Here is a 15,045-nt window from a genome sequence, read left to right as displayed (position 1 = left end):
TTATCCTCCGCTGTGAATGATGGCAAGAGTTTTCTAGAAGCTAACAGATTCATACATAGCCTACATCCATCTTTTTAAATAGCATACTAAGTCAGCACTGCTCATATCCTTTTTGAAGAAAGCTGAAGCAAGAAAAATTATGATTAGAATTCTTTCAATACAGCAAGAAAGATCGATTTTTACACATGGTTTAGCTTAGCAACATGCTAACAGCTAACTGTATATAAATCAATTAGGAGTCGAGTCTACAATGCACATCATATTACTCAGAAAAAAAATTGCTTAGAGTTGCTGCCTGTGTAAAATGTTCAGTCACTTAAAAGGTTCCATTTTGGTTAGGATGCTACTTTAGAAGGGAATGCAGGTTTTGGGACAGAGCCTATATACATATTATGTTTCATATTTAAAATAGCAAGGGACACATCTAAGATGGTGGACGAAGCAAGAGAAATGTTGATTATAATTCCTTCAATACAGCAAGTTAGTAAAGAAGTCTACTAAAATGGCAGTTTAACCAACCTTTTACCTCAGCAAACTGCTAACAGGAAACTTAATAAAAATACACTGAGTGTCACAACAAAAAAATATTGCTCAGAATTGCTAAATTTGTTCCATTTTAGTTAGGATGCTGCCTTAGAAGGGAATGTTCTGCAAGCAGCGATGTTGGCTTAAGGAACAGAGCCTATATATAAGCTTTAATATTTAACATAGCAGTGGATCATGTTTTATGCATCAGATGCATACATTTCCAGCAGAATCAAATGCTTTACACAAGAATAATTTTGGTCTCAGTTTTGTAAACTCTGTCTGCAGAGATTGTAGTTGTTAAAATATGATTGCAAATGAGACTTTTGGCAGTGTCACCCCCCCCCCAGTGTGCGTGTGTCAGCCGGCATTTGACGGCAGAGCTCACTGGGGTTCAAGGCTTAATCCACATTAGTGTATGTGTGAATAGTGCTCAGTGGGCTGCTTATGAGACATTACAAGAATATCAGTATGTAGCTGTGGAGCACTGCTGACATTCACGCGCAAATACACACCATAACCCTGTTTGATACCAATTACTCTTGAGAATAAATTATCTTCCATGAATGAGAGGAAATTATCATTTGTACTGGAATAAAAGACTAGGCTAAAAGAAAAAACTGCTGTGAAGAAGAAAAACAGGGTAATTCCTTGAGAACAGCAACCAATTGACAAAATAAAATGACCGTGGAAAAACATTTCGCTCACTAGTAAACTCAGTTCAGGAGTTCAGGCGGCGCCGTATGAGTAGATGCTGAATGTTACATTGAGTGAATGTTTTTTGCAAATCAAATATGCGTGTCACTACTTTCATATTGATATAGTCTGTGACTTTAAGTTTTATGGATTTTGAGTTCTCATAAAAGAGAAATAAGAGCAGGCGTTTGTTCACTGACTCACTTTCAGACACACACATATACACACTGCTCTATCTCTTTGCTCCATGATAGGATAACATTGCTGATAGGTCAGCCATAAAATTGAACTCCTGTATCTAGGCCACTTTATTTCAAATGAGAAAAATTAAAAAGCTTTTTTGAGGGATTTCTAATCCAGAAGCACACACACATGCGTGTGCAGACGTTCGGCACACAATATGAGTGTGTTGAATGAATCGGCACCGGTGCGTATGGGGAAGGATTTGTTGGAGCATTAAGCTGCCTGCACCCTCTCTTGTTATCGGTTAGGAGCCAGAGAGATTTGGGATAAGTGAATTCTGAGCAAGGCAAGAGGAAGAAATAGGCTCTCCCCCCTTTTATTCACCTTCTTTCCATACATCACATGCACTTTTAGGACTAGAGGAGTTGGGATTAACCATGCAGCAGCATATTAATGCTGATTGGCTGCTTCAAAGACATACAAAGAGAGCTGATTGGCTCCTGGGATGGGTATGTTTCTGATTGGATGCACAGGTGGTAAAACAGTGCGGTAGTAACTTCCAAGCTAAAACGAGACAACCTTAAATTTAAATAAAGACCTTTAAATAAGCTTTAGTTATAACCAAGCAAAAACTACAGTCCTTTCGACCGCTCTTGCAGATCCCTTCGGATAGGCTTGTGTGATATCAAAGGCAGTGATAGATACATTTATGCTGTACAGAAAAAAATATAGATATATTTTATATTTTATTCGGACACAGTCACCGTTGCATCAGCCCTCCATTTGAAATGCCCAGGAGTGTGCGCTATCTGAAAAAGAAATCATTTTCATCTTTTAATAGCATTTTCTCTGAGGACTTCTTTTCTTTTTAGTGTGTAATTGCTTGTTAAATAAACAAGCAAAAAGCTACAAATCTTAAATGAGCAGCTGGCTCTTAATTAGCTCTTATGTTATGACATCCTTTGGCTATGATGGCGTATTTCCACTTATAAATTCAGACAAAACTGCAGAAAAGATTTCTGACTTGTCACACTACAAATTCAGACTTGTACGGCACAGACTATTTTTTGTCAAAACCATCTTACGGTGATCGCACACTTAAAGGCATTCAGAGTCCCCTGCCATGGTCCGGTCCGTCTGCTCCAACAGAACGTTGAACAAATGCATAATTCATTGACTGGTGTAAGAAGTGAGGTAATTATACATTTATCTCACAAATAATACTGCGCCTTAACGGTTCCTGTGACCTTGCAAAGAGATTAATACCCTTCTGGACAGGCTCAGAATCGCTACGGAGCGAGAATTTATTCCTTGACAAGAAGAGGGGGAAAGAAAAGAGGATGGATTTTCTCTTTATGAGCATGAGATGTCATGGGGTTTATGATTAAGTGTTAAGTTTCAAAACCTTATACAGAGGTATTTCTGTGGGGTTAAACAAAGTCAACCTAAATGGATGGTACTTTCTTCACAAACTTTTAATAAGAAACAAGGGCATGTGTTTGCACTATTGCAAAATGTGTGAAACTGATCTTTATCTTGTGTCATATCGCTACCCCTCATAGGCCATCATGGCTCAGCTGCCTCAGGAAGAGAAGGCCAAGATTGCCGAACAGGTGGAGAGTTTCAGGCAGGAAAAGAGCAAGCTGGACGCAGAGGTCGCCAAGTGGGATGACAATGGAAACGATATCATCGTGCTGGCCAAGCAGATGTGTATGATCATGATGGAGATGACCGACTTCACCAGGTACATCAATCCACATGTCAACAATGAGAATGCTGGAAATAGTTAAGAGATACTGTGAAGCCAAAGGATCTCATTTCAACCGGGGTTTATTTCATGATAATATCGGTACATTATCCTACAAATAAATGCATAACATTGAAATATTAACACTTTCCCCGCCATTGACGGAATGTTCTGGCTTTCCGTGTTTTCACTGTTAGAAGGTAGGGGGCGCTATTACGCATCTTCTAAAAGATTATATTATCTCCTGATCAAAACACAGGCAAAAAAGAAGTAGAAACAAGCGATAGCATATGTAAGCAGGTGCATATGTAAAATAACATGATTTTCAACATTAAACAGCTTAGATATCAAAACTGCCAAATGTTACTGAATGAAATGTCAACCTAGGATGAGCTACAGGACTGTGCAAGTGTTAGGTGTGTTGATGGACTCGATTACTCCATCTATGTTTTGCTTATCGTTCCAAATCCGATCAAGAAGTAGTCTTTGACAAAAACATGATTTTCTCAGCTTTTTGCTCAAAATGTTAGCTAAAAAAAAGCTAGAATAATAAAAAAAAGTGTTTGTTTGTTTGTTTACAAGCAGAGGGTCAGTTCTTTATTTTTATATATTGCATGTTCAGATATTCATACAACAAAATATTCTGGCGGCCATTAAACTTTTGTGAAAATGATCAAAAATGCATTAAAAACAACACTGTCAGGGAAAGAGTTAAGAACAATGATCAAATATACATTTTGTAGGTCATTATACAAAAATATTTGATCAGAATGAAGCCATGTGAAAGAGTATTATTTATTATTTCGGTTACTTGCTCTTGCTGCTTCAAATCTGTTAGCGTATGTGGTGGGCTTGCTTGCTTTAATGCCCTGTGCAGTTTGCTTTCTGCCTGTTGTGAGGAATCAGCTAATGGAGTTACAATCTGAGTTTTTGTGTTACCACAGGGGCAAAGGCCCTTTGAAGAATTCCTCTGACGTCATCAATGCCGCAAAGAAAATCGCAGAGGCCGGATCCAGAATGGACAAGCTCGCCCGTGCCGTGGCTGACCAGGTCAGAATATCCTTTTATTCCCCATTTGTCTGTGAGATCAAAGCCCAGGGTTGTGTTTAAAATAATGAGCTCCTATGAGGTGTTGAATTTATTATTAGATGAGCACCATCTTCAGAACCTGCTGACTGACACTTTTTAACGTTTAATCAACTGTACCCCTTGTGAAGTAAAGAAAAGCTAAGGATATGCTTATGAGTCTTGATGGCAGCTACTATACCATTCACTGTCTTTGCTTGTTCCTGCTACTGTATTTAGTGCATTTTCATGTTCTCGTAAAATATTATGCACATTTATTTATTCATTTATTTATTTTTTGATGGAAGTCATACACGTTAGTGTTATTTGCTCATATGGTTGATTTGAAAATAGATTCTTGGCTACCTTGTGAAACCAATGGCTACCAATGAAAAACTGCCAATTTATTAAGAACTGTTCCAGATTATCTATTCTCTTGATGTGGACAGCTGCAGGAAGCCAGTGGAGTGAGAATAAGAGATGTGTGACATGGGCCCTCATTGGCTGATTGAAGAGCAGATACTAGAGCAGAAAATAATAAAAAAAATGGTACAAAAGGTACTAATATGCACCCTTTAGGGGTAAATAGGGTTCAAATAATGCTTGATTGGTCAGAGTGAGGGGTGAATTTGGTGAGTATTAAAGGTTCATGAAACAGCTGTTTCAGCACCAGTTAGTTCTCACCAGAGTTTTGAAAAATGCTACAAATAAGATGTATTAAGCTGCGGGTTGGAGGGGGAAGAAGAGAGAATGACGACGACTTCTGATTCAGTTTTATTTTGCTCTCATTGAGTTAAAAATATCAAAGCTTCCCACAAATGCACTCTGCAATTTACCATTAAATGCAACAAAATAAACATATATGGTTTTATAAGCCTACCGTAACTAACACAAATGCATACATATACTGTGACAGCTATAATTTAATGGACAAATAAATGCACAACCATTAGGTTTTTACGCCATTGAAATCATATATGAACCCGCTATAATACTTTTGAGGCTTATTTTGTGGTGTTTTAAGCAGTGAGATCGGTTACATTTAAGGAGCTTCAAAGACCGGTTATACTCACTGTGTAGATGAATCGTGTTGTGTTGGAGACTCGAGGGTCTATGAAAGAAAACTGTAGAAACTGTACAACTCTCATATGCTAAACTGTACAACTCTTACAAAGCAAAAACAAACACTTATTTATGATTTGTGAGATCTCACAACTTGAAGCCGTCATTGGAGATCAACAACTTTGTTGCTGGCCAACTGACAGACCATGATGTGTAACAACCAAGAGAACACAGTTAACCAGTGGTGCAATTGTTTTGTGTGCAGACATGTTTAGACTTGCACCTGTGATATGCTACAGGGAAGTAGTGTAAGAACATGACAGGAAACAAGAGAGAATTAAGAGAGAAAAGAAGACTTAGCCTAGCATGCTGCGTGTTGTCACTGCTTGTCGCTCACTCCACTGTTGGAGTGACGCTACAGTGATGGCAGCTCAATAAGAACTCGTTCACTGATTACTTCACTTGACTCCACCTCCTTAATTAACTTCTACTTCAAAAGGACTGCTCTATACTAACAACTAATTAGCCAATCTTACCATAGAAAAAATCTTCTCACTTTACCTAATATCCCTTATCAAAGACACATCCTTAATGATATCTTCCAAACACATGCATGTTTTTGTGGGGAAACCACAGCACAAAACCAGGGTCTTCAGGATTGCTACATACTGTATGGTTCATTTTTACATGCCAGGGCTGAGCAACTCTGCCCATAGAGATCCACATTTCCTGCAGAGAGTGAGTCAGTGAGGAAATTAATGCAGATGCAGCATCTGACAATAATGATGACAAATTTGTTGAAATTCATGATTTTTTTGGTAACACTTAAAGCCTTTGAGTATAATGCATTATAAAGGTCAATAATGTACACTATAACGTAGAAGTCATTGTGACCAAAGTTAAAATGCATTATAATATTTGCAGATTCTTTGTTACTGTACATCTGAAATTGGTTGTTTGCCAGCGCATTATGCTTTCATAAATAGCAACATAAGTATTGTAATGTATTTTAACTCGTATTGTAACTCTGGTTGTAATTATTCATGAGACCATACAATGCATTATAAGGTGCATTACAAGGCCAAATAAAGGCATAAAAAATACTTTTGTAATGCATTATACTGTGTTCATTTTTGTATTTTAAATAAATCTAGTTATGTTGCATGTACAAAATATGATAGTACCACACAATTACAATAGAATATGTACAATTTTAATTTATAGCACCTTAAAACTGAATAGAAACATAAAAAAGCAAACACACATTTGATGTGCATTCTTTATTCATCAATTTGTAAAAGTAGAGTACTAGAGTTAAACAATCTTGATGATTTTGTTTTTTTTTTCTTTTCTTTTTTTTTTGTAGAAAGTGTACATTACCATATCGCTCTGGCCAAAGTGACTTGAACGCATCTGACGTCCTAATTACAACTTCACAATTAATTAACACAAACTTCCCAGGACGACTAGGGAACACACCATTGGCTCCAAATCTAATAATACACACCTGAACAAGCTAATCTGAAAGCTACAGGCAGTTGTATTTGATATGGGATGGAGCTAAACTCTGCAAGAAAATGGACCTTGAGGGCCAGAGTTGCCCAGCCCTGTTCTAAGGGCTAAACTTGGTAACACTTTTTTTTTTAAGGTGGCATAGATACACATTACTACATGTACTTACTCTAGTAATAACAGTAAATGATGCATAATTTTAACTAAAAACCCTAAACTTACTTAAGTACATGTAGTTAATTAATATTACTCAGTAATTTGAGTGAGTACAATGTAACTACGTCACTTTAAAATAAAGTGTAACCCTAAACTTTTTGGAGATTGGTCTTCCAGGAGCATTGAACACCCCTGGGCTATATGTAATAAACTGCATCAACTTGACCAGTCTTGTATACCTCTTTAGAGACACATTTCCTTAAATTGACACTAGCGCATTCATTGTCAAAAGGGTTCTGCATAATAGGAATTATCCTTTTGTTGTCATCAATACTGGGACACTGATCTAAAAGACATGAGAAGCCTGAAACCTGCTGTGTCACCACTGGCCAGGCCTCGTGTTGTTTTTGTTGTTTTCTTGCAGTATTTCTTTTCTCTTAGATAAAGGGAGAATAGTGAGGGGGAACCTGATCAAATTGCTGATCAGTGTGTAATCCGAGTGTACAAGCACATCGGAGATGGCCAGACAGTTCCTGCTTTCCAGTACACCCCTCCCTTTAGGTCAATGTGTTCCTCCCATAGCAGCAATCCATTCTCCCTACTACCAAATCTAACACATGCATGCTGTGTATATTAGGTAGTCTGAACAGGTGGCTCGACTTGTCCCTTATCAAACCCACTAACACAGTATTTACATCTAATGGCCATCTGGGGTTCTCAGGACGCATCAAGGGACCGCATTCATTTCAGAAAGAATCTCTGAGTAGGCGGTGTTAAACAGAACCGGGTGCTCAATAATCAAGCTGCTCCCCAATGCTGGAAAAGACAAAACAATTTAGAAACAAAAGCCATCAAAGGATATGCTTTATTTTATGTATATAGTGCGATGAATGGTTTGGTGCACGATGAGGTACATGAAAAATGATAGAATATCTTACGGCTGTGGTTGTCAAAAAACAGTGCTAATTAAAAGTAATCAAACATGCATTTTATTGCAAGTTTGTCTAATTTGATTACATTCTACCAAATGACAGATTAACTAACATGGACTGGACATGGACACAACTGAAAAGAAAATGCGACCCTGGCTACACAGAATTTGACAAATTCAATGTCAATTTGTTGGGAAAATGTAATTATTGGCCACATTGGTGGACCTTTGCAGTTCTGCTGATATTAATCGATTTAAAGGATTTTAAGACAGTTTTATTTACTTTTTTGTAAACAATTTTGTTGGGTTGCAAAACCACTGCCGTAGAGGGCTGCCAGGTTGGGTTGCATTGGTGAATGTGGTCATGACAGCAGTCAGACCTCCTCAGAAACACATTCTTACAACTCCTCTAACTGCTGCACTTGACATCGCAGACCTAAAGCTGCTGGGCCCTGGAGGCGAGAAAAGAGGGTTCTCCATTTTTTTTTCATTTCCCCCTTGCCATGCCCCAGCACAGCGAGAGGTTGCTTCCTGCAGAGAGACACTTGAACGCTAAACACTAACGACGTTACAGCTGCTCAGCCGTGTCAAAGATAAAGCAGATTCAACAGTTATTAAATGTGTCTCATCAGTCTTTTTCACTCAAAGTTCATGGAAAGCTAGGGGAGAAAAAAACTATATAACAACTTCTGACAGGGCTTATTGCTATATGCAATATACACTGAGTTAACCGCTGTGTCTTAGCATGCAAGGTGCTGTGTGTTAAATTATTTATCCAAAAAATCATAACGTTAAATGGGACATGCTGATATATTGCTTCGAAGGGGAGACCGAAACAGCACACAAAATAGGAGCCATTCTTACATATAAATGCAGAAGATGGACATTGGTAGATTGAAACTATATCTATCGGTGACCATTCTGCTATTGACAATTAATATGACTGCTCAAATTACAGTTTTGATGTCGCTGAGAAGATAAAATGCTACAGATCAGATCTCCAGATAAATATACTTGTAGGACAGAAGTATGCTGATAAATTTAGGATATGTGTGCTTTCAAATAGTTATCAGTGAAAGTCAGTTAAATCATGTGAACAGAAGCAAATAATGAATAATTCCAAAGTCCTGGCTTTTGAATATTGAGTAGTTTGTGACTGCAGGAAGGTTACCCAGCAACATCATCATGACATAATTAATATTCAAGAGATAAGCAATCGCTGTGTCATGAAATCAGAAAGTCCATGCCCCCCTCTTCACTGGCTTCAAAACATTTAAAGGAAATGAAGGAAGTTTTCGTTTACTGTGATATGGGCTGGTGTCCATTATACAATGTTTATTCAAACCCTCAGGGGTAAAAAGTTCTTATGTTGCTTGTTTACTCTTGTGCTGTAGATTTATGTGTACAGTGTTCCTATTAACAAAATAAACAATTGTGATGATAACTGGAGATTTACGAACAAGTCTACAACCACAGGCTTTAGCCAATATGTGATGATGACAAACCCCTGAGTCATCTTCAAGATGGAACTAATTTCATCTTGTAAAAACAATGGGTCGTACATTAATATTAATATTAGCTCAAATGATCTATAGGGAATTTTAATAATTAATCATGAATATGATTAATATTTTGTATGTTACAGTTACATTAATTTATCGCAGCTGAACTAGATTGATATATGAACGATTACCATAACGGGTTATGGTTCGTCATTAATACATCAATTGTTCTTATTTCAGCTCGAAGTTATGGGATAACTTTAATGGAATTAATTTAGTTATCAAACAATCTGTTTGTCCAGCGAACAGATTGTACGTAAGATTAAATTAACTCTCAAGGAAAATTATCCTTCTTACAAACACGAGAAAGAGTATCTTTTCCAGGCCTTGAAAAGACACTCTCGGTGTTTGTAGACTAAAATTAGGTTACTTAAATCGTAGCCAAGGTAAAGCATATAGCTAAGATCGAACATTTCAGGGACTAAGTAACATGGGCAATTAAAACAGAGTCAGTCAAGGACATATGGAATTTAATAATTAGACTAATACTACATCGAAACTACGAGTATACACAGAGTAAATACATATTTACAACAGAAACATACGGATGAAAACATTACAAGACCAAACGGATAACAGATGAGATAGGGAGAGGATGAAAGGGAGAAAGTGAAACTAAAGTTCAGGATGAGAGAGATCACCGAGATGCTCTCTCTCATCGCAAAAACACAGGTAACCTTTTGAGAGACAGCAAGGAATCAAATCACATTAAAAGTTCAATAAACTTATCTTGCAAAATGGTTCTCTTTGTTGCTGAAGAACGCAGAGTTCATGCGTGTGTCCTAAGACCATCGTGCGTGTGTTTCTTTAAGAAAGCCGGGCTCGCGCTCTTGTGTCTTCTGGTGAGCGCGGTAGCGGGGTTTTCGAAAGAGTCTTTCTCTCTGAGTTGAAGTTGTCTGCTGCGTTTGCTTCATGGAGTCCGAAGACGAAAATAAAGAAAAGACTTAAAGAAAATTGAAAACGCTCCCAAAGGGAGCCATAAGGTCTTCTCGCTGACGAGGCGGGTTCGTGAAAGTGCAGGAACAAAAACAAGACGAAAGGAAATACAGAACAGAACTCAACGGAACGCGGAGTGTAACCGCTTTTCTAGGGCACAGGAATTTCACTCCTCCCTGGGGCTTGAGCCAATTGGAATGCGAAATTCCAGGCGGGAGAAAAGTTCTTTGTCTCACTATGAGTTTGATTTGCATGTTTTATGGCAGTCTTAGGATCATGCCATTTCTACGTTAAACAATTATAACTGCAGTAAAATGCATTTTATCATAATTTGGTATCCATATCTTTCCTACGGGTATATGGAGGTTTAATTCAAGACCAAATTTGGTATGTTTAAAAGCTACGGCCTAGAAGTACCTTCTTACTCTGTAAGATAAGTATTAAAAGTTCGATTAACAAACTGGGAATAAGACTAACCTAAAATGTGATGTGCATTTACAAGTGGGAATGAAAATTAGACTTTTTAAAAAGATCCACATGGCATATCTATGATTGCAACGGTGCACATCTGAAACATTATTCCTTTAAGGTTTACAAGAATACAACAACCCATCACAGAGAAGAACAATCGTGGAAAAGAGAAATTACATTCAGGTTTACATATTTCTTCAATGGTTATACATATAGAAAATGTAGGATTTAAGTAGGGTTAAAGATTAACACTGCTCCACTCCTAAAATCTTTGTTGCTGGACATTCCTTTAGGCAATAAAACAGCAAAGTGGGGGGAAGGCAATTGCCAGAGAATATTGTTGAACATTCTCTTACTAAAACACTATTGATTAAAGAATACATTTCAAAACCACACCTCTATTATAAAGCCAAACTAAATCACACATGCCTAATGTATTTGTACATAAATTAAAGTATATTCTATCCTAATTTAAACACAAAGGGATGTTTGTGTGTGTTTGTGTGTGTGTAGAAAGTTTCAAGTTTCGTTATCTCTCTGTGGTCCAGAGAGGGGAAAGGGGGGGTTCGGAATGTCTCTGAGGTGAAATTAGTGTCGTAAAAGTCAATTGGCCAACTAGCTGGAGCCAAAGCCTGATTTGCACTCACGAGTTCAAAGTGCACCAGCTTTTGTATTCAGGAAGAAATGTTTTTAGCAACACAGAGTATTTGAATTTGTTAATTCAAACCAACGACGAATGATTCGATAGCCAATGTTGTTACAATCTTCAGTCATCATCGCTTTACCACCCTCCCCTCATATTTGCTCTACACAGTGAATATGTAAAGGTCAAGTCTCTGCTATGTATTCCCATCTCTTTTAGTGTCCGGACTCAGCCTGTAAGCAGGACTTATTGGCATACCTCCAGAGAATCGCCCTTTACTGCCACCAGCTCAACATCTGCAGCAAGGTCAAGGCTGAGGTTCAGAACCTGGGAGGAGAACTCATTGTTTCAGGGGTAAGATGATTCTGGCCATACGTATTATGATGCTATTTAATTACGTATGTACATGAGGTTTGCAGTGTTTCAGGATGTAGATTATATTTTTACATTCTGTATGTATTATTAAATGTTGTATTTATATATTAAAAAGATGCCACAGAGCCTGATGTCTAATTACAACCATTTTGTGTGCTGAAAATGTGATCGTGGCTTTAGTCTGACTAAAATGATACCAGTCTGTTTTTTGTGAAGACGGACTAAACATTGTATCTACATAATGGGTTTTGTCCAGCATCTACATGTTAACCGGACAACAAGTGGTCTCAGATGTGGTCTCAACTATGTGCTTGCTCCAAAACAGCTGTGAAGCACCATGCATATTTTGGACTGTAGCTCAATTATGCAAAAACCCATCATAGCTCATTTATAACCATGTAAACATTTCATTCTTTTTCAGAGCACTTTCTTTTTTTCTTTTTTTTTTTTTTTTATGCTATGCATTGACTCAAAACAGTTCATAAATAGTTAAGGTGAGAGACTTCAGGTGAATAGGGTAAAAGTTTAAAATAATAGATATCACCATGAAACTTCCTCAGTTGATTACTGTACTTACAGAAGTATAAAACAAATGTATTACAAGTTTTTGAAATTTGTATGTTTAATTATGCAAATTCTGCATTTTTCTCTTTAAATATGCACGATTTTGCTTATATTTTCGGTAGATAGATCTGAACATATGATAAAGCCAGGTGCAAAATTGTTTTTTCGTTTTGTTTACACACAAGATGAAAAATAAATTTCAGAGGGATTTCAGGATATATGCCTTCATTACCTAGAAACTCAAAATATACTGTCCATAACCTTAAAAAAAATCGATTTTCGCCATATTTTTTTGATTAAAATGTCACATAAATCAGGCTAGGAATGATTTATTAACAAAACCCTCTGAAAATATCTTCAGAATACTGCTAAGTGTATAACTGGAAAGTTTGGTGTACACATGTGCTACATAGGCTGAGATATTTGTACTGGAGAATGACAAAAAAACTCATTTTGAGAAAACGGCATTTAAAGATTTAAATAGCTCTAAATGAGAAATCGTTGTTAACTTTAAATCCCCCTTTGGACATTTACGATTGGTTACTGATAGAAAGGAAATGCCCATATTTGGGTTACAGAGCGTTGTGCAGGAGGATCAGAGCTTTACAACAATACCAATCATGACAGACTTCAGTAAACAGTCCCGTTGGAATGTTAACTTCTTGGTAAATTCGGGAGAAACTTACTACCGCAAGTAAACAAAATGTAATAAAATTAATGTATACGTTTTCTTTATACAGTAGCAGCTTGAAAGAACACATATTGAAGGAGCAAACTTGCCCAAAATCTCAAAACTGACCACTTCCTAAAAAAATCAATGTTTTTGCCTGCCGTGTCTCGCCTTAATTCCATACATAGTCATATTACAATCATGACAACTCTGGATATTTTTAGCATGTTAATGGTTATAAAAATGTGTTTGGTCTTGGTGGACTAGATCTGCTACACATGTTACTGCTGCAGAGCAATTATGGACTTGCTACTGCCAATATATACTCTGCTGTGAGCTTGTAAGATATGCTGCTGCTGCATGAATAGGCACACACATCTTGTAGCAGTTCTAGACAGGTGGAGCTGGGGGAGGTGGAGGGTTTCAGAGCATCTCTGATTGCACACTGCAGGACTAGGTTTCAGTGAACATTGAACCAGACTATTTAAACGTTGAGCAAGCAATATCACTGACTGCAGAATCAGCAGAGGCCAATCATGAAGTAAATGTGACTTCTAGCAAATTGCATGTAAAGGACCTATCAGTCTGCGGCAGGTTTCGTGACAGAACAACAGTTCACTAAATACAGGCACTAATCGGAATGTTCTCTTCCCCGTTGTCCCATATTCAGCTGGACAGTGCTACATCCCTCATCCAGGCAGCCAAGAACTTGATGAATGCCGTGGTCCTCACGGTCAAGGCCTCCTATGTAGCTTCCACCAAGTACCAGAAGGTTTACGGCACAGCAGCAGTCAATTCCCCTGTGGTTTCCTGGCGTATGAAGGCCCCGGAGAAGAAACCCCTGGTGAAGAGAGAGAAACCAGAGGAGTGCCAGACCCGTGTCAGGCGAGGCTCGCAGAAGAAACACATCTCCCCCGTCCAAGCCCTCAGTGAATTCAAGGCCATGGACTCCTTTTAACTCTGCACCACAGATGCCCAAAACTCCTCCTTCTCCTCCTCCTCTCTTGATTTTGTTTTTCTCCTCGCCTTGTTACGGCTTATTTTCTTGGAGCTGTATTTTGTGCCATGCAGCGACGTGTGTGTATGTGCCCAGTAAATGTCTGTGAGTTGGAGGGTTTGGCCACCCCATCCTCTTCAAACCAAATTTCGCTGTAAATGAGAAACACTCATGAAGGAGACGTTTACAGTGTGAGCTGCGGTACTTGCAATTCATGTGGTGTTCATTCTCGCTGACTGGCCATATATACACAGAGATATTAAAGAATATAATCTATGGTATAGTAGTGTCAGCCCTAACCGAGGCAGAGGTGCTGCTTTCCTTCCTAATGTTTTTTTTTTTTTAAATTATTATTATTTAAAATGAAAATGACCCATAGTATTTACATAAGTAGGAATAACTTATGTTGAGGCATTTTTCTTCCTTCTTCCAATTTATCCATATGGTGACCTAATGCACTAGTTTTTCCATTTAAAATCCATTTCTTTAATTATATTACTGTATCACTAACCATGGCAGCCAGGTTTGCTATAGTATTACATTTAGAAAAGGACTAGTTGTGTGGTTTGCTCAGAGACTAGTAGAATCCTGCATACCTTTATAGCCCTGATTCTCTAATAAACCTTGCAACTGTGTGTGCCGAGTCGAGTTATTTTCCTATCTGTTCCATTCAACTACATGTTTTAGCAAACGTACCAGTACCTGATGTGCTGAATTTAATGGTGCAAACACATTTTCTAATTAATGAATACTTACTGTGTGTTTGACATGCAATATCTTCTATCAAGCTCATATCCATCACCAAACAAGTTTTGTGTTTGTCACACACAGTGTTCTGAAATTGCTTATCTGTGTCCATACACATTTTTGGTGAACAACGTAATCACAAATAAAGTTTGCTGTTGTTGGCAAACTTTGAGATGGAAAATAAGGCCGGTTTTAATGATTCA

The 15,045-nt window shown here is 37.8% G+C and overlaps 1 protein-coding gene across 1 annotated transcript in view; it reads left to right on the top strand.

The window, feature by feature from the left end:
- The window catches only part of ctnna2 (catenin (cadherin-associated protein), alpha 2), a 508,039-nt gene extending 493,308 nt beyond the window's left edge, over window positions 1–14,731 (top strand). Inside the window, exons 15-18 of the mRNA XM_081360997.1 lie at window positions 2,967–3,148; window positions 4,096–4,201; window positions 11,709–11,843; window positions 13,769–14,731. Of these exons, the coding sequence (XP_081217123.1) occupies window positions 2,967–3,148; window positions 4,096–4,201; window positions 11,709–11,843; window positions 13,769–14,056 (711 nt within the window). The 3' untranslated portion in view covers window positions 14,057–14,731. The remainder of the gene's footprint in view (window positions 1–2,966; window positions 3,149–4,095; window positions 4,202–11,708; window positions 11,844–13,768) is intronic.
- Window positions 14,732–15,045: the final 314 nt, after the last annotated feature.

This window comes from Scardinius erythrophthalmus (genome assembly GCF_964197995.2).
Source record: "Scardinius erythrophthalmus genome assembly, chromosome: 3".
NCBI classification, from domain to species: Eukaryota; Metazoa; Chordata; class Actinopteri; order Cypriniformes; family Leuciscidae; genus Scardinius; species Scardinius erythrophthalmus.
Note: the sequence above shows the minus strand (reverse complement) of the source record. Positions and strands in the feature narration are given on the sequence as shown.